The sequence below is a fragment of the Saccopteryx bilineata genome, chromosome 1, assembly GCF_036850765.1.
Source record: "Saccopteryx bilineata isolate mSacBil1 chromosome 1, mSacBil1_pri_phased_curated, whole genome shotgun sequence".
NCBI lineage: Eukaryota > Metazoa > Chordata > Mammalia > Chiroptera > Emballonuridae > Saccopteryx > Saccopteryx bilineata.
Window position 1 is genome coordinate 83,173,833 of NC_089490.1, and position 21,078 is coordinate 83,194,910.

At 52.4% G+C, this 21,078-nt stretch overlaps 1 protein-coding gene across 3 annotated transcripts in view; it reads right to left on the reverse strand.

Moving 5' to 3' along the window:
* The window catches only part of ARHGAP8 (Rho GTPase activating protein 8), a 51,485-nt gene extending 32,614 nt beyond the window's left edge, over positions 1-18,871 (reverse strand). Inside the window, exons 1-3 of one of the 3 annotated variants that reach the window (XM_066255648.1) lie at positions 18,810-18,871; positions 5,745-5,864; positions 4,617-4,760 (exon numbers count right to left, since the gene is read on the reverse strand). In XM_066255648.1, the coding sequence (XP_066111745.1) occupies positions 4,617-4,760; positions 5,745-5,847 (247 nt within the window). In that variant the 5' untranslated portion in view covers positions 5,848-5,864; positions 18,810-18,871. Of the gene's footprint in view, positions 1-4,616; positions 4,761-5,738; positions 5,865-18,809 lie in introns of all 3 variants that reach the window. The other 2 variants (XM_066255637.1, XM_066255656.1) reach the window with 2 other exon arrangements.
* Positions 18,872-21,078: the final 2,207 nt, after the last annotated feature.

Sequence of the window (21,078 nt, forward strand, 5' to 3'; positions counted from 1 at the left end):
AGAACTAGATCAATACCTTAAACTACTTCGGCACAGCACTGGCATGTAGTGAGTGCTCGATCAGTGTGACCTGTTACGACAGGCCAGGCAGGACACTGGGTGCTTCCAGGGTTGCTGCTTCATTCACAGGGTAGGAAACTGAGACCCGAGAGGCCGAGTGAGTGTCAGAGCCAGGGTCAGTTCATGCTCACAGCTGCCTGACTCCACGGGCGGACCCCCCAGCCCAGCCTCCCAGCTCCTTTGTCTGCGGGAACCCCACGATCCCAGCAGGGAGGCCTCTACGCTCCACACAGCCGTGAGGACCCCCAGGAACATCTGGCTGCTGCACTTTATGAAGCAGTCACCACGGCAACTGTGGTAACAACATCAGTCAATATGAGTAAATACCCTTTCCCTGCTCTCTGGGAACACAGGCCCATGTATCAAAAACAGTCTTCAGAATGATGTAATAGGGAAGGAAATGAAAACTATCAATAAAATGCAAATTCTGCAAGGTGCCAGTGTAATTCATGATCCCTACTTCTCCCCTCACTGTGTACAACACAACATCATTCACTGTCTCCAAGGGAGTCGGAGAAGCCCCGTTTGTGAATAAAGAAGTGATTCCCTGAGCTGTGGCCTCTAATCCACTCCAGGGGCCCCATCACCGCTGGAGAGTAAGGGCTGATTAAATGCATAGCGAGGCCAAGGCTGCAGCAACCCAATCGGGAGTGGCTGGGGGTGTGTGTGTTTGGGTTTGGTTTTAAGGTTGCTAACCTTTCTGCAGAAGAGGAATTCTGAAGATTCTTTTTGTCTGCAACCTTGCAGGGGAGTCCCGCTGGGTCTGAACAAGTAGAGAGGAAAAGATCTGGGTGTGGGGGCAGTGACCTGTCATTTGGCAGGACCAGAACCTGTACATGTCTTCTCTGCCACTCACCCTGCTCTGCGACCCTGAGATCACACCTCTCACCTCCTCTGATCCGGTGGTCCAGAACCTTCCCTCGGCCCGGGCCACTTTCCACCCTCTAATCTCCCCGTTGAACTCCCAGCCACAGACCCAGATCTCAGAAGATGACCACTTCTGAAAACATTTAAACCAACTTTATTTACAAAACACTATCTTACGGGTTAGAATTCTATAAAGCTTCCGTTTGGCCAAATATATAACCCTTTAAGTAACCACAGGGCATTTCAACATTACTTGTGACAAGACTCTGGTTTCTGGCTGTGGCTTTGATGTTCAGTCAGTACTGGGTGAGCGGCGCCTGGGGAAGGAAACGCTGGGGTACTCTTTGGTGGGAGTGACATGTGGTTACATATGACCACATGGGCCCTTGGTGGGTGTCCTGGAGTGGAAGGTGACATTTCCAGAGGGAGCAGGAGGCAAGAGCCCCAGGTCCTGAACTGTCCCTCAGTCCCACCAGCCACATGGGAGTGTGAACGGAACTTAGAGACTAGGGCACAAAGCCAGACAGCTAGGTGAGGGCCTGGGAGGAGGGGGGCGAGGACTGACCCTCAGGGAGGGAACACCAGGGCCTGTCCTGCCAGGTCCTCCAACAGGAAAAGCCACAGGGGATTTTGTGGACATCGGTTTCTGCTCTAACCACGTTCTCTCTCAGCAATTGACTCAGGCAGGTCAGAGCGTTCAGATGTTCCTGCTCTCCTTCTCTGACTGGAAACTCAATCCCATCCCAGTGTGGAGCTGGTTCCCTCCAGGAGTCTCCCCGCTCCTGTCCTCAGGATCTCTGGTTAAGGCCGGCATTGTTTAAAGAGGACCTGAGGCTGTTATATGCTCTTTTCAGACACTTACACTTCTCAAGAAACTGGTGTACACATGGGGGAGAACTCTACTCCAAAATGAGGGAACCGCCCAGAACAGGGGATGGCCGCCCAAGCCACTACCCCCCCCCCAAATCTACAGTGGCGAGGACACGGGCTCTAGTGTTCACCTGCGTTGATTTCATATAGTGTCTTTAGGGAGAGCCTGAGCACAACCCCAAGGCAGGCCCTTAATAGCGCTGAAGGACGCACAACAAACCTCGGGGCACCCACAGCATCCTGGCCCCTTGCGGTTCCTCTAGCCCAGCAGGTGAAGACATGCAAGAGAGAAGAACCAGGCCAAGTTACTTCCCAGGGGCCCCCGCCTCTCAATTCAATGTTTCCTTGTGTACCCCTAGAAACCTATCCCATTCTGCAAGGGCTCCTTCCCCGCTCATTGCGTTTCCCCCATCCTCCAGGATAGCTCTTACAAATCCCTCTCAAATGTACCCCCTCCAGTCCAGGGGACAGCCACAACGCTACCTCAGACCTCCATTCTTGCTCCTATCAGTCCCCCCGCCTCCTGCAACCACCACTAGTATCCTCCACGCCCCGGCAAGGAGGGTCACTCTAAATCACCAACCCACGGCAGTCCTGTGTGACGGTCCCCAAAGCCACCACGGCTAACAGCAAATTCCTCAACTTGCCCTGAAGGCCCTGAGAAGGGGACTCCAGCTGCGCAGCCACCTCAGACAAACGTGCCATGCGCCTCATGGGTAAAGACCGAGGCTGGATAAAGGAAAAGGCCCTCCCCACCAGCGCCACGCGGGAGGAAGCTGGTGTGCTGCCAGAACTGCGCTGCTAGCACCAGACAGATCAGACTGGGCAAGGACTAGTAATGAACGGAGCATTACTCGACACAAAGAGGGCCACTTATGGACAACAACAATCAACATATCAAGGAGACGTAACACTCCTGAGTGTATATGGCCCAAGAAACAAAGCATCGCAAATGCCTGGAACAAAGTGGACAGAACCAAAGGGCAAAATGCAATGTCCAGTCATGGGCACCAAGAACACTCCTGTCAGTAACTCAGAGGCACAGACATAGAGTCAAGCTAACGCATGTGGGAAATCTGGATAAAGTATTGGTCGACTTATTCTAACTAACATATCAGGCCTCGGAACACATCAATGCTCTTAAAAGATTATTGAGGGCCTCAAAGAGCTTCTCTTTTTTTAAGAAAAAATTTTCCATTAATTTAAGAAAGAGAGAGAGAGAGAGAGAGAGAGAGGGAGGGAAAGACAGAAGCAGGGAGGGAGAGAAGCATCGACTCATAGTTCCACTTAGTTGTTCTGTTTATTTGGGACTCATTGATCGCTTCTCGAATGTGCCCTGACTAGGCACAGAACCCGTGACCTTGGTGTGTTGGGGCAACACTCTATCCACTGAAGCACCCAGCCAGGACTCAAAGAACTTTTCAAAAAACATGTGGGTATTTGTATAGAAATTCACCATATCAGAAAAACAGAAACATTTAAAATATTTATTCCATCATTTTAGAATAAACTATTGCACATTAATATAAACAATGTATTTTGGATGTCTTCTGGCAAGTACATATATTTCCTGCCTACCTTTTGTGGGCACCAGATCTGTGGGTCCCTGACCCCCACATCCAGTCCAGAGTCCATTCCTTTTACTTAAACCCTAAAGGTTTTCCGAAAAAGGACACGGGGACTTGATATGGTTGTCCACCTGTCAAACGCCGCCCTTTTCACATTTTTGCTGTGTTTGACGGGCACCAAAACATTTATAATTCGTTTCTCTAAAGCCTCCAACTAATAAGAAACCCTCACATCAAGATTCTGGCTCCTTGGGGACAGGAGCTAACCAGAGCCCAGAGTTGGGGACAGAGAATTGTTGTGTCAGGGTCTCTGCCAGTGATGGCTAATTCCGTGTGTCAACTTGACTGGGCTCAGTCAAGTTGGGGGTGGGAACAGCACCTGTAGGGCCCATGAACTTCCAGACAAGGATGCGCAGATGGCTGGAAAACATTATTTCCGGGAGTGTCTAGGAGGTTGCGTGCAGATGAGACAGGTGTTGAGTCGGGAGACTGAGTAAAGCAGACCATCCTCACCTATTCAGGGAGCACAACCCAATCTGGAGAGGGTCCGAACAGAGCCAAAGGGTAGAGGAAGGGTGAGCAAGCTCTCTGCTGGAGCCGGGACATCCTTCTTCTCCCTCCCGGGGACACCTGTGGACATCAGTGCTCCTGGTTGTCCAGCCTGTGGGCTCTGACTGGGACCACCGGCTCTCCTGGAGCTCAGCTTGCACATGATAGGTCATGGGACCGCTCAGCCTCCTCCACAGTCATGTGAGCCAGTTTCTTCAATAAACTTCCTCTCATCCATATCGCTATATAACCCACCGCTGTTTCTCTGGAGAGTCCCGACTAACACACACACTCCGAGTGTCCTCAATCCTTCAGGTGACACGCTATTGTTTCCCTCTGACCATCCGCTGGGCATAGGTGGCTCGTTTTATAAGTTTTGGTAGATGGTTTATTGTGTTTGTTGACACATAGTATCACAGTGTCTCTAGTGAAAACAGCAATCCACTTAATTTTAGCCTCTGCCCTTTAAAGAGTGGCAGGACGCTGCCCAGGGGCTTTGCAGAGCAGCTGGGCAATGCTCAGACAGGTATGCCATTTGTTCTGTCAAAACACTGGCAGGAACATTAGTTCCTGTTGTGGTTTTCACTTTGTGGGCACAGCCAAGCTGGAATAAAGCGGTCTCGATGAGCCCACCCCATGCCACGGGGCCCCTGGAAGGCTGGCACTGTCAGTGATCCTGGGGACCACCCAGCTGGGACTCACCTGCTACCTGCAGGATGCCGTGTCTGGCCACATCGTAGAAGGGGTGGTTCATGCTCAGTGCAGGGTCCTGGCCAGCCATGGGCACCACGGAGGGTCTCCTCCCTGCACCCAGCACGGCTGCCTCCTCCTCATCTCTCTGCAGCTCTACGGCAGACAATGAGGATTAGAGGACGTTAGGTGTATTCTCCCAGCAGGAGGAGAATGAGGGAGCCTCCTACGTCTTTCCACTGGACAGTCAACAGGCCTCATCTGCGCACCCACTATGAGCCCACTTTTATTGTGCACCCACCTCTCCTGTGCACTCACTATATGCTCACCTCTGCTGTATACCTACTATGCACCTATTGGTGTGCACCCACTATGCAACTGCCTCTGCTATGTACCCACTATGTGCCCGCCTCTCCTATATACCTACTCACTATGTGTCCACTTTTGCTACATACCCACTATGCACCTGCTTCTCCTGTATACCTACTATTGCCTGCCTCTCCTATGCATTCACTATACACCCGCTTTTCCTGTGCACCCACTATGCGCCTGCTCAGTGTGCAGCACCGTGGAAGAAGAAAAATGAGACGTGAAGGCTGGACATTGTCCTCTACACTGGTAGGAGTGAAGCTCAGAGAAGGGGTATGACTTCCCCAAGGTCACACTGGCACCAGGGTGAACACTGAGCTCAATATCCCAGCTCCAAATTCTGACTTGGGCCTATCTGGAAGATGTTGGCACTGTTAACTGGCAGGAAGCCACGGCGGGGATTGCAGGCAGACACTGGGTCACTCAATTATGGGGTAGGAAGAAGGTGCTACACTCCGAAGTTGATTTTAGAAGGGGTGGTTCCTTCATACAAAACAAATTGAGGGTGTTTGAGAAATGTTTTCAGCTGGAAAAAGAATGGGAACTTCACATTTCAGGTCAGGGTAGACTTTGAACCCCAGACACACTGGGTTGAACAGTGTCCCTCCAAATTCTGGTCTACACAGACCCCACAACGTGACCATACTTGGAAAGTATCTTTGATGAAGAGATTAAATGAGTTAAGGCGAGGTTATACTGATGAACCCAATGACGGCTGTCTTTATAAGAGGCAAGGACAGAGGCAGACACCAGGGAGGAACATACTTGTACCTATTTCAGCTAGCTCCTCCAAGTCCAGCCGGGACATGCTCTGCTGGAGGGCAGGGCGGCCCAGGCGCACCGTCGGGACACCAGCTCCTGGGGCTCTGGGCATGGGGTCTTCCCGACGCCCTGAGGGAGAAGCACATGGAACCCGGGGACACTTCACACAAGCGCCCTGGATGGGGTTCCCCCACCAGCCAGCCCTGCGTCCCAGGAGAGCAGAGCAGAGGGCAGTGGGGGTGGGAACAGCACCTGTCGGGCCCATGAACTTCCAGGACACCAACAGCCTGCCTCACTACTGCCCTCAGAGACATGCACACCCACTCCTGTGCCCACTTTACAGAGCAGGCAACTGAGGCCTGCCAAGATCATTTAGAACTGTTCATGGCTGCACAGCTAGTAATCATAATTAAAGCCAGGAGTTGCCCTGTGACTGGATGCCGCTTTAACACCTGTGGAAATCTAAAAAAAAAAAATCCCTGTTTGTATCCAAAGAATGAAATATTACAGGTCCGTAAAAAGGAAAAAAGCTCTGACACATGCTGTGACGTGGATGGACCTTAAAAACATTATGCTTCCTGAAAGCAGCCAGACACAAAAGGTTACATTGATTCCATTGATATGAAATGTTCAGAACAGGTAAACTCATAGAGGCAGGAAGTAGATTAGTGGCTGCCAGGAGCCAGGGGAAGGCAGGACTAGGGAAATGACAGCTATAGAGCACGGGTCCTTTTTAAGGTAATGGAAATGTCCTGGGGTGATGGTTGCACATATCTGTGAAAATCCCTAAAACCACTACACCGCACACTTTAAGAGGGCCAACTGTGGTATGTGAGCTGTATCTCAGTGTTCATTAAAACTGTATCTTTGTTCATTAAAAAAATGAACAAAGCAGAGTGAAAACAGCACATACATTTGGTTCAGTATTTTAACAGAAAAAAAAAATCTACTCCATTGTTTTAAAAATTCTGTTTTCTAAGAGTTCTGAAATTAGGGTTTGTAAATCTATTTATTTGTCCATGTTTGTCCTTTTCTTCATTTTTGCAAAAAGCCTGTATTACTCTTAATATAAGATGTTATTTGAACTAAAAATGCATGATTGATCAAAAGCCGATATTATAAAAGAAGAGAGAGAGAGAGAGCAGGAGAGGAGTGTGTGTGGGGAGGGTAGAAAACTGTCCTAGATGAAAAGAAACCGAAGACAACTAACAAAGAAATGTGACATGTGACCCTCATGCGACATGTGAACCTCCGTGGAATTTTGGGTTGAAACATTCCTGGGACAATTGGGGGACTTCAAACATGGCCCGGAGAGTTGATGTTGAAGGAGTTACCATTAATTTTCTTATATGTGAGAATGAGAAGGAGAATGTCTCTATGTGCAGGAGACACAGCTCAGTTGGCAGGGCATGGCAGGGGTGGGGGTCTGCCTGTTACTTTCCAATAGTTCAGGGGAGAGGGAGGGAGGAGAGAGATTGTAATAGAGGGAGAGAGAGAGAATCTATAAGGAATGGGACCAGTATCTGAATCAGGCAAAGAGTAGATGTGTGTGCTGTAGTATTTCTTATGGATTTCTGTACTCGGTACCATTCCCATACACCCAGCTGTAGAGGGCAGGAGGGGGACACGCAGCCTGTGCATGGCCCCGTCACCCGATGAAGTCCAGCTTCCCTGTTCCTCAGGGAACAGATCCGGGGCCGATGAGGGACAGGCACAGGCAAAGGTCGCACGGCCTGTCCGGGACGCCTGCTGTTACTCCATTCTCCTGCCAGTCTCCCTTATCTCGGCACAGGTGGGCCTAGGTCTCTGTGCCTCACTTCAATAGCCCCTGCTGTCTAGCAGCCATGGCCACAGTGACATGTGCTGGTTTCCACCAGCCTCCTCCCCGTACCTCCTGCCATGTCCCCAGCACTCACTGATGCCCAGGCCCGCAGGGGGACTCTGCTACCTCAGACGGCTGCTTGGCCTTGTCAGGAGTCATGCCCTCCCTGGGCTGAGACGGAGCAAGAGCCCTGCCCTGTCCCTCTCACTGACTTATGGCCAAGTCCCGGATGACTGGGAGGGCTGCCAGGGCAGTGCTGGTGAAGGACCCTGGGCAGGGTACGAGGAGGGGGCCCAGACAGGGGAGGGGCAGGGGAAAAGGGCGCAGGTCCCCCGGAGAGGAAGGCTGAAGGGAGACAGGCAGGCGGGGTCTCAGGAGTCAGGTGCACACCCTTCCACATATCACTCTCACACACACACACACACGTGCACACGCAGACACACACGTGCACACGAGTGTCCTGGCTCCTCTATGCCTGCAGCTCTAGGCTGTCACCTCCAGCAAGCCCCCACCGTGACACTCCTCACTCCCGTGTAGACAATTCCACGTCAGCCCCCATGACTCACATTTCATACCCACCACGGACCAGCCACCACTTCCTGCCCACAGCACCTCCAGGCCTGCGGCCCCTGTGTTCTTCCGATGTCACCTGACCCTGGAAGGCAGGGTGGCAGACAGGAGCAGACAGCCAGCTGGCTGGGGCCTGGCACACACACGGGATCAGGTTTGCTCCCTGGCAGGATGCGGGCACAGAGTGCCAGGCGGGGGAGCCCAGTGCTGCCCCACTTGGGCCCCACATGGGCCCCTCTGCCCATCTTTTCCACATCAGGAACCTTCCACTGCCTTCCTAGTGCAACCTTCCCAAAGCTGGGCGGCAGCCCACTGGGGAGCTGGGAGGACACTGGGGGTGACACCCAGGCTAGGTCCCTGCACTCACACCTAGCCAGGAGCTGCTTCCTACCTGCAGTGAAAGTGAGAAAAGAAATGTGATCACCGATTACTGGCGCCCACAGCTCTGGACACTGCCACAGCAGCTGGGCTGCAAGGCGTGCTGGTGGGAGGCCCGGGGAACTGAGGACGCTGTCATTTGTGTGTGAGCCAACCGACCAGCCTGGCTGCCAGTAGCAGGGGTGCCAAGGGCTGGTGCTGCCCTGGGGGCGGGGGGCAGTCCTGTGAGGGACTTGCTGCCACCTTCATGCCACTCACACCTCACAACAGGCAGAAGGGGCCCCCAAAGTCTGACGATGGAAGGAGGCCACCCGTCCTCACCCCACCACACTGCCTCCCGCCACCTCCCCCAGGGCTACTAGAGCCCCGTGGCCCAGCTACGGGCCAGCCTGGAAGCTAAGCTTGTCACAAACCAGACAGACAGCTTGAAAATCATCTTCTGGGGACACCGGGTACCCCTGACTACAAATACAGGGGTACCTCCTGGGGGTCCACCCAACCCATCAGGGAGACACAGGAAACACATCTGGAACATTTTTGCTTGAAAGCCTTGCAGGAGGCCTTGACCACCAGGGTGAACAACCAACACAGTCCTTGTCCTCGTCCTCTGCCCTTGGGGAGAGGCCTTCCTGCGGCACTCGGCGCCCCAGGAGCACAGCTGAGGTCCCCAGAGGAACTGCTCAGAGCTTGGAGCTTCTGAGAGTGGGAAGTCCTTGTTTCTCCTCCAGACTCTGCTTTGACCAAACATAGCGGTGTTCAGTCCTTCTTCCCTTTACAGGCTCAAAACCTTTATTCTGATTGATTGTCTACCTCATTAGGCACAGACACCGTTGTTTGTTTTGAAGTGTGCACACTTGGGCGTGTCACCCATAATCCCTGCTCTGCTGTGCAACAATAGCCAGCTGGTGAAGGGGCATCTGTGGGTGTGGGAACCCTGTGAGCCTCCATCCCCCCGAAGTCCTATAATCAAGAGTAAATTATGGCCCACCCACTGGCTCAGGTGCCCCATGGGCTTGGACCAGAGACTGGCAGCCTGTCTCCACCCCTGCTGCATGTGGTCAGCGGGGTGGGCTGGTGCTGTTGCAGAGGGGCCTGGGTGCTCCCTAGGGAGGCCAGCATCCTGCTCCCACCCACGGGGCTCTGCACTGCCCATCTTATCCAGGCCCAGGAGCCCCAGCTGGCACTGGGGGGCAAGAAGGCACTGCGTTCCCATGCCCAGGTAAGGCTGTCCACCCACTTTGTGAAGGATGTGTATACGCCAATGAGCCTGGCCCATAGTGCCCAGCTGTTGGTCAAACACCAGTCCAGATGTTGCTGTGAAGGTATCTATGGATGTGATAAACATTTACCATCAGCAAACGCTGAGCCGAGCAGACAACCTCCCAGAATATGGGAGTGCCTCATCTAATCGGTTAATGGCACGGCCTTAAGAGCAAAAACTGGACCTGTGGTGGCGCAGTGGATATAGAGTTAACCTGGAATCCTGAGGTTGCTGGTTCAAAACCCTGGGCTTGACCAGTTAAGGCACGTAGTACAGGAAGCAACTACGAGTTCTCTCTCCGTTTCTCCTCTCTCTAAAATCAATAAATTAGAGAGAGAGAGAGAGAGAGAGGTTTTTCAGGAATTCTGCCTGAGGACAATAACATGGAACTCCTGCCTGAGTTTCCAGCCTGCCCTACAGATTTTGGACTTGGTCCCTACACAGCAGCTTGAACCTATGTCTTAAATCTCTTTATACAGTAGACCAGGGGTCCCCAAACTTTTTACACAGGGGGCCAGTTCACTGTCCCTCACATTGTTGGAGGGCTGGACTATAAAAAAAAACTATGAACAAATCCTTATGCACACTGCACATATCTTATTTTAAAGTAAAAAAACAAAACAGGAACAAATACAATATTTAAAATAAAGAACAAGTAAATTTAAGTCAACAAACTGACCAGTATTTCAATGGGAACTATGGGCCTGCTTCTGGCTAATGAGATGGTCAATGTGCTCCTCTCACTGACCACCAATGAAAGAGGTGCCCCTTCCGGAAGTGCAGTGGAGGCCGGATAAATGGCCTCAGGGGGCCACATGAGGCCCACAGGCCAGCAGCCGTAGTTTGGGGACCCCTGCGGTAGACCCTCTGTATCCACAGGGTCTGTATCCACTCAAGGAACCAAAGACCAAAAATGTATTCTAAAAAGGCTACATTGTTGCTGACACGTACTATATAATTAGGCCTACAGGTTGCATCTGTACTGAACACAAGCAGACATTTTTTCGTCATTATTCTCTAAAGAATACAGTGTAACAACTATTGCCATAGCATCTACATTGTATCAGGTACTATTAGTAATCTAGAGATGATTAGGGACACAGCAGGGTGTACTGGGTATTTGCAAACACCACACCATTTTCTCCAAGTGACGTGAGCTTCCGGGACTGGTGTCTGCAGGGAACCAGTCCCCTTTTTTACCAAGGGATGGCTATATAATATCTCTCCTGTAAATTTTGCTTCTATGGACAACCTGATACAAGCTTCTGATACACCTAGATTTCTGCTTCCTGTGAATGATCAGAATCACCAAGTAATGGAGCCAGGAAGGATCCCAGTGAACATCTTGTGCTGTCAACTGTCACTGTACAGCAAAAAGCTAAGGCCCAGAGAGGTTCAGGGGCTTGCCCAAAGCCACACAGCAAGTCCATGGAGAGCTATCTCTCAAAACCAGGTCTCCTGACTCCAGCCTAGAACTACAATGACCCCAAGTTTGATGAGATATGTCAAACATTTTTTTTTTTTTTTTGTATTTTTCTGAAGCTGGAAACGGGGAGAGACAGTCAGACAAACTTCCGCATGCACCCGACCGGGATCCACCCGGCACGCCCACCAGGGGCGAAGCTCTGCCCACCAGGGGGCGATGCTCTGCCCCTCCGGGGCGTCACTCTGCCTCAACCAGAGCCACTCTAGCGCCTGGGGCAGAGGCCAAGGAGCCATCCCCAGCGCCCGGGCCATCTTTGCTCCAATGGAGCCTTGGCTGTGGGAGGGGAAGAGAGAGACAGAGAGGAAGGAAGGGGGGGGTGGAGAAGCAAATGGGCGCTTCTCCTATGTGCCCTGGCCGGGAATCAAACCCGGGTCCCCCGCACGCCAGGCCGACGCTCTACCGTTGAGCCAACCGGCCAGGGCCAAACATTTTTTTTAATGCAAGAAAAAAAAAATAACCATGGGCACATGTACCACCCTGCCACCCACAGTTAATTCTTTCCCACCTTTGTTTCCAGGCTGTTTTTCAAGGTGTCGTTCTGTCCTAGGCCTGTCTTTGCAATTGACCCCACCCCTCTTCCTGAAAAGTTGTCTGAATTGTTACTTAAATCTTGGGCTACCATTTCCTTGCATTTACTATGAGACACCCAGGTGCCTTCCTGTAACTGTGGGACAAACATGTGCCCATGGAAAACCGTGCATTGTCTAGATCAGAGAGCGCTCCCTGGGTTATCTACCCCCCTCATGTCTGACTCCTCCTTGGGGAGCTGTGTTACAGGCCTGCAAGTTGTAGATAATGGATCCAACAAAAACCACTCTTGTCTATAGACATGCAAATTCTGTCCTGTCCAGTAGAAGTTGATTCACTTCTCTTTTTCTCCCCCTCCTTCCCCAAAATGCCCCAAATTTGCCTTTGTTGGCACTTTCATTTCAATGGTCCCAACCTATTAAATGCCCTGTCCTTCAGATTCTCTTTTCAACCAGGTTCCTTCCTAAGTTAAATAAAATCTCTTAACACACGCTCAATTTTACATCCTAAAACCATCATATTTTATCCTCTTCGGAAAATTATCTTTTAATGTAACTTTGCTCTGGGCACCAAGCGACAGAAAGTCATTTCTGTCCCGCCTCACACTCCACCTGAGTCTGCACCTCACCTCCTGCTGAGCTGGGCTCTGTAGCCGCAGGACCCTTCCCTGGGATGGGGACTTGGGCATTGCGGATCAGCCATCAGCATGCCAGGCTGTGTTGGCCAAAGACGTGGACCCAACCAGGCACCACCACGTAGATGTCGTGCAATTTCAAATCACCCAACTGTTTTATTCATAATTTATAGCAAAATGGCTTGTTGCTGTAAAAATATATTTGCACATTACATAAACAGGCCCTCAGAGCAATTATCTAAATGCTGTAGCTGCAAATTAACACCTACTTACCTCAGGCAAATTAGCACCAAATTTCTTTTGAGTGGAGCGGTGGATACACAGGGCAGAGCATACAGGGAAAGAGCTCGCTGCGGCGTCTGCACAGCCTGGCTCTTGTCTGGGAAGGGGGCTGTCTGCAAAGGGGACGGTGCCCCTCATCCAGGCCTAACCCTCTTATTTCCAGGGAGGGCACCCAGACCCACAGAGAAAGGAGCTGAAACAAGGTCACACCTGAGGCAATCCAGGTGGGAGGGGCAGGAGCTCTTGCTCCTGGCTAAGAAGCAGGGTCACCACTGTGTTGGGATTCCAGGGTCTCCTAGTGGCACCTCATAAATAGTAATTTTCACCCCTTTGTGTCAGCTGTCATACATACATTTATTGATACAGACCCCCACTGCCCACACTTCATCATAAACACCACTGGATCCCTGACACTAGCAAGAAAAGCAGGTGCCAGGTAGGGGGACCAGAAGCCACAGTAATATGGGCATGACACTTGGGTGAGACACCCAAGGTAGCAGCAGCAAGGTCCAAACAAGCTGTGACAGCAACATGACCTTGCCAGAGGCCTGCCCCCAAGTCCCAGGGACCCTTGGCACTCGGAATTGGCAAGAGCATCTATATAAAGAGCTGCTGGAGCCTGACCTGTGGTGGCGCAGTGGATAAAGCTTTGACCTGGAACGCTGAGGTCGCTGGTTCAAAACCCTGGGCTTGCCTGGTCAAGACACATATGGGAGTTGATGCTTTCTGCTCCTCCCTTCTCTCTCTCTCTCTCCTCTCCAAAAATGAATAAATAAATAAAGTTTAAACAAAAAAAAGAGCTGCTGGGGCCACCCACACCCTCCCGTGGTTCTTGCAGGCACCAACTGCTGCTCCCACTGCCTTGCTCAGCCTGGGACACCTAGGTGCTCACTTAGGTGTGCACCTCTCATCTGCACAACCATCCAACTGCAAGAAGCTGACCCACCCCACCTTCCAGAGCCCACTGGATTACCCAAAGATAATCCTCCCTCTCCTAAGGTTTGTAAAGAAGCCAAGTTGAGCCAATCAGCACACAGTAATTTCCCTGGCCATAGAGATGAGTTCATTCAGGCTCTGTGAGGCACCCAGAAAAATGTCCAGGTGCTATGGGAAAGAAGTGTTCTTGTGTCAAGAAAGGGCCACTGGAGCAGTCTATCTCCACACAGCTGAGTATGAAGATGAAGCCTAGGATGGCGGCAAACAGCACACTGCCCCCTTGAAGATCTGAAGGCCCACAGAAAAGTCAGGGAAGTGCTAAACTCTGATCAAGCCACACCTGATCTCCATACCATCCCCAGACCATTTCAGCTAATGGCAAATATAGCCATCCTCCTTGACTTTTGGGCCAGCTCAGAAATGGGTTTTGTGTTATTACAGTCAAAAGTGTCCTGTTGCCCCCAGATGCCTACACTCACCCCAGGCTGGAGAGGGGCTTCCTCTGGGCTCTGACAGCCCCCAGCTCCATCACAGTCCTCAGCAGCCTGTCCCATGTGTCTGTATCTGCTTTCCCTGACCTATCACAGCATGTTCCCCGACAGCCGGGGCCACTTCTGACTCACACCCGAGTCTCAGCACTCATCCAGGCCAGGGGCGGAGCAGGAGCCTGGGGGGAGAGGGAGGGGAGTTTGTTATACTGCTCACAAAAATTAGGGGATATTTCAAAGTGAATATGAAGTGATAGAATATCCCCTAATTTTTGTGAGCAGTGTAGATAAGAGAACAGGCACATGACAGTGCCCGGCACTCAGGGCCTCCAGCCCGGGTCTCACCAACATTGCCAGGCCACTCCCACTGCCCACCTCACTGGCTCCATTCTCTGCTGTCCCTGGCTGCTCTATCTTGTCAGGGCCTCTGCCATAATCTCTATCAATCCACACTCAGACCTGTCAGGGTGGGGAGACTCTGAGCCCTCTCCTCTCTTCTAAGGGATATTAAATCTCATGCTCTCCACTCCCAAACTCAGATCTCAGAACAGACCTCTCCCCTGACTCTGGACTCAAACATCCCAACTGCCTACTCCACACCTCCCATGGCACCCCGAGTGCCAACAGCTCCCCGTAGTTCTCACAATAGAATTCAAACCCCTAGAAACACCTGAAAGATCTTTTTTGTAGCCTGGCTCTGCCACCCTCTAGAGCTCATCTCATACTACCTCCACTTGCCTCATTCTCTCTGCTCCACCCCCACAGGTCTCTGGTTGCAGCAACACATCACACTGCTCCTATCACAGGGCCTTTGTACATGCTGCCCCCTAGACCTGGGACATGCAGCTCCAGGTGTAAGTGACCCATAAATGGTTTCTATTATTATCATTGGCTCAAGTCCAATTCAATTATTTAATCTGAATTCCTCACTGGCCTTTTTTGAAACTGACCTGGGATCTGCAAGAAACCAGTAAACCCACTCTCCACCTTCAGATGCCTCTTTACAGACAGATCTGCTTACCGTTCAGGCAGGTTAAATTCCTTCCCTTAACTTGGCCAGAAAAAGAAGAACCTCAGATCCCAGAGGAAGGTCAGGCCACCCTGCACGTCCCAGACCAGGGTCCTGGTTCTGATGCCCTCTGTGCCCCTATCCAGAGACCCTTCTATCCCTCAATGGTGTTGGCTGCCAGCCCATAAGCTGACCTCTGTGAGTGGGCTGGGGGTCTGGAGGAAGCAGGCAGGAGTGAGAGAGCAGGTGGAGGTGAGCTATGCTGGCCTTGGCCACCTGGAGCTTTCCTGTGGATGGCAGATGCAGCAGCCCCCTGCCCACCAGTCTCCTTTGCTCGTTTTAATTTTATGACCAGGTAGGGAGGGGGATAACTCCCCAGACGTTTCTGGACTCCTGACCTGCCAAACCAGTTTCTTCTAATGGACAGTCACCAGCTCCAACTGAAAAGGAACTTCTGGCTGCCCTGCTCTGTTCTGGGTCACTGAAGAAAGCTGCTCGGCCCTCTGCCTGGGCAGGGACAGGTCCCCCGCAAGCTCATCCACGCGTGTCTCCTGTAAGATCTTCTCTGGCCGTCAGGGGTGGGACTAACACTAACTAGTAAGAGCAAACACACACAGAGCTGCCACACTCTGCTTTAGACACTGCACAAATTAACTCATTCGATTCTCCCAGTAATCCCATGAGTAGGTACTAACATTGTTCATATTTTACAGATGGGGAAATCAAGGCACAGTGGCTAGCAACTCGGGTTAGCAGCTCGAGGTCACAGAGCCAGCTGGTGACTACCGCCTCTTGGACATTATTCCCTCTGAGCCTCAGGGTGCCCAAGTGAGAGGTGAGACAATGAGGACAGAGAAGTGACTTGGGGAGAGCTCTCAGCCAGGTCCGCTGCCCTTCCAGGGACCCAGAAACCTGGACAGTGGCCAGATCCAGCTGCCAGAAGTTCCAGGAGCCTGGACAGAGAGATCACTGAGGCAGGACTCAGGACAGCATGCTCACCTGTAGTGAGCCCTGCACTCACACAAGGACATCTTTGAGGCTAATCCCACCTCCTCAGTGCCTGGCTCAGAGGGGGGCCCACAAATGTATCCCAGGAGGCCCAAAAAGCCTCCGGACACATATGGCACAACTTCCTCGGGCATCTGTTTTAATCAAAGGGTTGAAGGAAAAGTTAAGTAATTTATCTGAAAAGAAATAGGAAACATCACTTTTATATATCACCATGGTCATTTCACACATATGTGAAGAGCAGGCACTGGCCGGCTTTGTGCACCTCCACCAAAGGCAGACCTCAGTGCCCTCAGAGGTGGCAGAGCCAGGTGGGGAAGGTGTGCACACTTCCTTGGTGTGTGCCAGCACTGCTGCCACCAAGGCCTGGCTCTTCACTCACTGGCATATGACCTTGGAATGTCACTTAAACCTCTTTGCCTCAGTTTTCGCATTGGTAAAAGGGGACAGTAACAGTCTCTGCTTCAGGGACTCGGTCCTGAGGCTAATGTGAATGAGGCATGAGGCAATCAAGCGTGCTGTTAGGGCTTGATAGCCATTAGTGACAATAACCATGACCACCCTGGGGAAAAATGGGCAACAGGGTCATTTTATGGGTCAGGAGACTGAGTCCCCAAGAGGGAAAGTAACTGCTCAAACACCAGTTCTGATTCCTCTTCTGTCTCTTTCTTACCCTCTTGCTGCCTCTATTCCTCATTTTCCCAACAGTGAAAGATGGTGCAATCAGGAAATGGGATGAATTTTTTTTTAATTATTTTTTTATTTTTTACAGAGACAGAATGAGTCAGAGAGAGGGATAGACAGGGACAGACAGACAGGAACAGAGACAGATGAGAAGCATCAATCATCAGTCTTCATTGCGCCTTGCAACACCTTAGTTGTTCATTGATTGCTCTCTCATATGTGCCTTGACCGTGGGCCTTCAGCAGACTGAGGAACCCCTTGCTAGAGCCAGTGACCTTGGGTTCAAGCTGGTGGGCTCTTGCTCAAACCAGATGAGCCCACGCTCAAGCTGGCGACCTCAGGGTCTCGAACCTGGGTCCTCTGCATCCCAGTCCGACGCTCTATCCACTGTGCCACCACCTGGTCAGGCAGGGATGAATTTTTAAATGTGGTGAAAGACACCCACATCAGGCACCTCCAGGGTGCCCCAAGCTCTTGCTGTCCTCTCTAACTGAAGCCACCATTGAGGGCATGCCCAGGACCGACTTGGCCTGGAACTAACTTGTTAGGGAGATGTCATCTGTCCACGAGATATTTAGTCAGATAAGTTTCCAGACCTTACAAGATCTTAATTGGGTCACATGTGAATGACTCAATGACATTAGCCAAGTAAGCTGGTACCAGTTCCACCTCTCAGGTGCTCCACAGGCATTTCTACCACCTTACATGTGAGCTACCTCCATTCACCTACAGTCCTCCAGTCTCTGTATGACCTCAAAACACCATTCCCTTTTCTGCCTATCTCCTATCCATCTTCCAGCTCAATGTTTGCCTCCTCCATGAAGCCCTCCTTGACCACCCCCTATCACACAGAGAGCAGACTCTGGGTCCCCTGTGGGCAGGGACTGGAGAGGTGGCTGTCCACAAGGACTAGCTAGGCCACGGCCAGTGCCCCACGTCCCTTCTTACCCCTCACCCGGGGTCCTGGTGTTGGTCTGAGGAATGGTTTGTCATTGTATTAAAGGACAAACTCACAAACAAGATTCTAAAACTGCCACTGGAGACTATCTAATAATGTTTAACGTTGAGTCTCACATTTTGAGTTCTCACCAAGACAGATGTCCACACTGCACTTCACACCCCTTTCTGGAACCCACACAGATTCTGCACAAAACCTCAACATCTGCAGCCTGTCCCTAGACGGCCATGGCCCCACCCAGACAAACAAGGACCCACAGGAATTCCATTCCTCTGGTTCGCCATGCCTCATACACCTCCCAGCGCGGCGGGGAAACCCCAAGCCAGCCGGCGGCGACAGTGGCTCCAAGAAATTCTCGGGATGGCCCCGTGCCAGGGTTTGTGAAAAGTGAAAGCAGCTAGGGTCTCTCCCCTAACTGGCGATTTGGGAGGCAGATGACCTGCTTGATTGGTTTTTGGCCTATTAACTCTTGGGGTTCCATCTCCCGTGTTGACGGGGCCAGCACCCACGGCGGAGCCCCTGAGTTTGAATCCGCGTAGCACCTACTTTGTGTCAATGTTCTCATCTGTGAAACGGACGACTCCTTCCCGCCTCCTAGGTTCTCCCGCCTCCTAGGTTCAGTGAGAGGGAGCTGTCGAGTCTGTGCGAATCGCCCCACGGGAAACCCCGGGTTAGGCGAGACAAGGGGCCAGAAGGACCGGACCCAAACACACAAACACCCGGAGAGACGTGCGGGACCAGAGAGGTGGGAGCTGGCGCAGAAAGGGGAGCGGGCGCAGGGAGAGAAGGGGGAGGAGCGGGAGCAAGGGGGTAGGGGAGGAGTGGGAGGGAGACGAGCTTGGCTCCAGGAAGACCAGATCCGGGGTCGAGGAAGGGACCTCTGCAGCCGGGTCAGGACCTGGGCTGGCGCCCCGCCCCGCCTCAGCGTGCCCACTTGAGCAACGGGGGCCGGGCTGTTCACACCTTCAGAGCCCGCGCGGCGTCCCCACCGGGAACAGGTGGGCTTCCTCCCGCGGACACTGGGTCTTACCTGGCTGCAAACGCCGCTGGCGCGCCTACCTGGGCTCAGCTCTACCCGCGACTCACCTGGCCCCGCCCCGGACGTGGCTCCAGCGTAGTCCCCGCCCCTCTCCCCCGCCCCCCACCCTCGCCGGGGCTGGCGCGAAGTATTTCCCTAGACTAGAGCACTGGCCATCCGCGTTCGGCTAGGTCTCCGCGGGGCACAGGTTGGGGCCGGGCAGGTGGCTCCGCCTCGTGGGCGGGGAGGGGCGGAGCATGAGAGCTCAGGCGTCCCTCGCTTCTGATGCACCGAGGCGCCCCTGTGTCCCACCTTGGCCGAGCGCCCACGCCTAGGGCAGGTCCTGATTCATTTCCCCGTTTTAGGGATGTGCAAAGTGACACGGGAAGGGGTGACGTTTGTAAGGAGTTGAGAGGAAACAATCATGCAACAAATGCTCCCAAATTCTCTTCTGGAACAGGTGCTGACTTCGCAGGACTGCAGCAGGGTCCTCACAGTTCCCACGGTGTGCCCCGAACCTCACAGTGGCAGGGGTGGGTGATCCCAGAGGCAGCCCTGACCTAGGCTGAGGAGAAGGGAGGACTTCCTGGTAGGGGGGGTGCGACCAAGCCTTGGGCCTCCTAAGGGTCATTCAAGACAATCAGGTCTGCATTTCTGCACTTGGGCGCAGTCACTGTCCCTGCCCCAAGGCAGAGGTCATATAACAGGAAGTCCCCAGCCCAGATAGCCCAGAAAACCCTGGTCATCTGATTGCTGGCCCACAGCCCCAGACAAGAGTAGGACAGTTACACCAATATCATCATGTTCCATACCAGGGGCAGCTCAGTGGGGTGGAGTTCTAAGAATGGGTTTGTATCAGACCCAGTATCTGTCACCCACCTTTCTGGCTGCACCTCTGCGTCTTCTCGTTGCCTTCTCCCCATCTCCCTGATTTCTGAAGGTCCATGCCCCAGGGTTGGGTCTACACTTCTTCTCATCCACACTCACTCCCTCCTCCTACTTTCAACATGCCTATACCCTGATCCCTAGTTATATCTCCTGACTCCAGACTCCTACCCCTAACTGCCCTCAACATCTCCACGTGGAGACCTTAGCAGGCAGCTCAGGCTCCACTGTGCGTCCACACGGGGCTCCTTTCCTGGAGTTCATTCTCCACTGGTCCTGTCCAAACCCTCGGGGTCACCTTTGGCTCCCCTGGTTCCCTCACATGCCAGGTGTGGTACCCTGGCAGGCCCCTATGGCTCTGCCTTCAAAACGTGTCACAGTGCCAACACTTCTCTCCACCTGCACTGGCCCAAGTGGCTCAGACCAGCATTTCTAGCATGGCTCAGAGTACGGCCACCCAACAATGTCCCCTAGCAAGTCCCCTTGCTTCTGCCTTGGCCCCCTTTGACCTGTGTCATCATAATAGCTGGGGATCCTCTCAGAAACTCCTACCTTGCCCCCTCCTCAAGTGTTCCTCTCCCTCCTCTCATTCCTGCTCTTTTGGGGTGGGGTTATGAGCAACTCCACAATCTCAGGCTACTTTGCGTGGAAGGTGACACAGCTACTGGTAGCCCTGGGTTACACGTGATGCGTTCTGTGGTCCCTAGTATCCATTCATTCAATTCACAGCAGCCAAGACAATCAAGTGTGTTGACCCTTCCCCACTTCTAGAGGGGGAATCTGATTGCAGAGGCCAGTTGTCATAATAGCATTTCTTTTGCTACAGCAATTGGTTCCGGTTCCAGAAGTCACCAGGCCTAAGCCAATCACGCAGGTGCTTATAGAGTCACCATGAGTAGTCCAGGCCAGTCCTGCTGGACTTCGCCTGGAAGAAAAAGTTCTGCTCTCTCCTTTTCTCTCCCCCAGCCTAGATGAGGAAGCCTGGTGCACTAGGGATACCAGGCAGACATCCTGTGACCACAAACAGATCTACACTTAGGATGATACAGAAGTGACCAGGAACCAGGTCCTTGTGACATTGCAGAGCCAGAGCCCCTGGATCAAGCCCACTCTGAAGCTTACCCTATCTCTGGACTTTCTCATTCAATGTGCCAATAAATTCTCTTCTTGTTTAATCTAGTTTGAGCTTTCTATGTCTTAGTGTCACATGGCCCTGGCTGGATGGCTCCATTGGGTTAGAACATCATCCCCATATGCAGAGATTGCTGGTTTGATCCCTGGTCAGGGCACATACAGAAACAGACTGATGGGCCCTGGCTGGTTTTCTCAGTGGGTAGAGCATCAGCCTGATATGCAGATGTCTCAGGTTTGATCCCTAGTCAGGGCACACATGAGA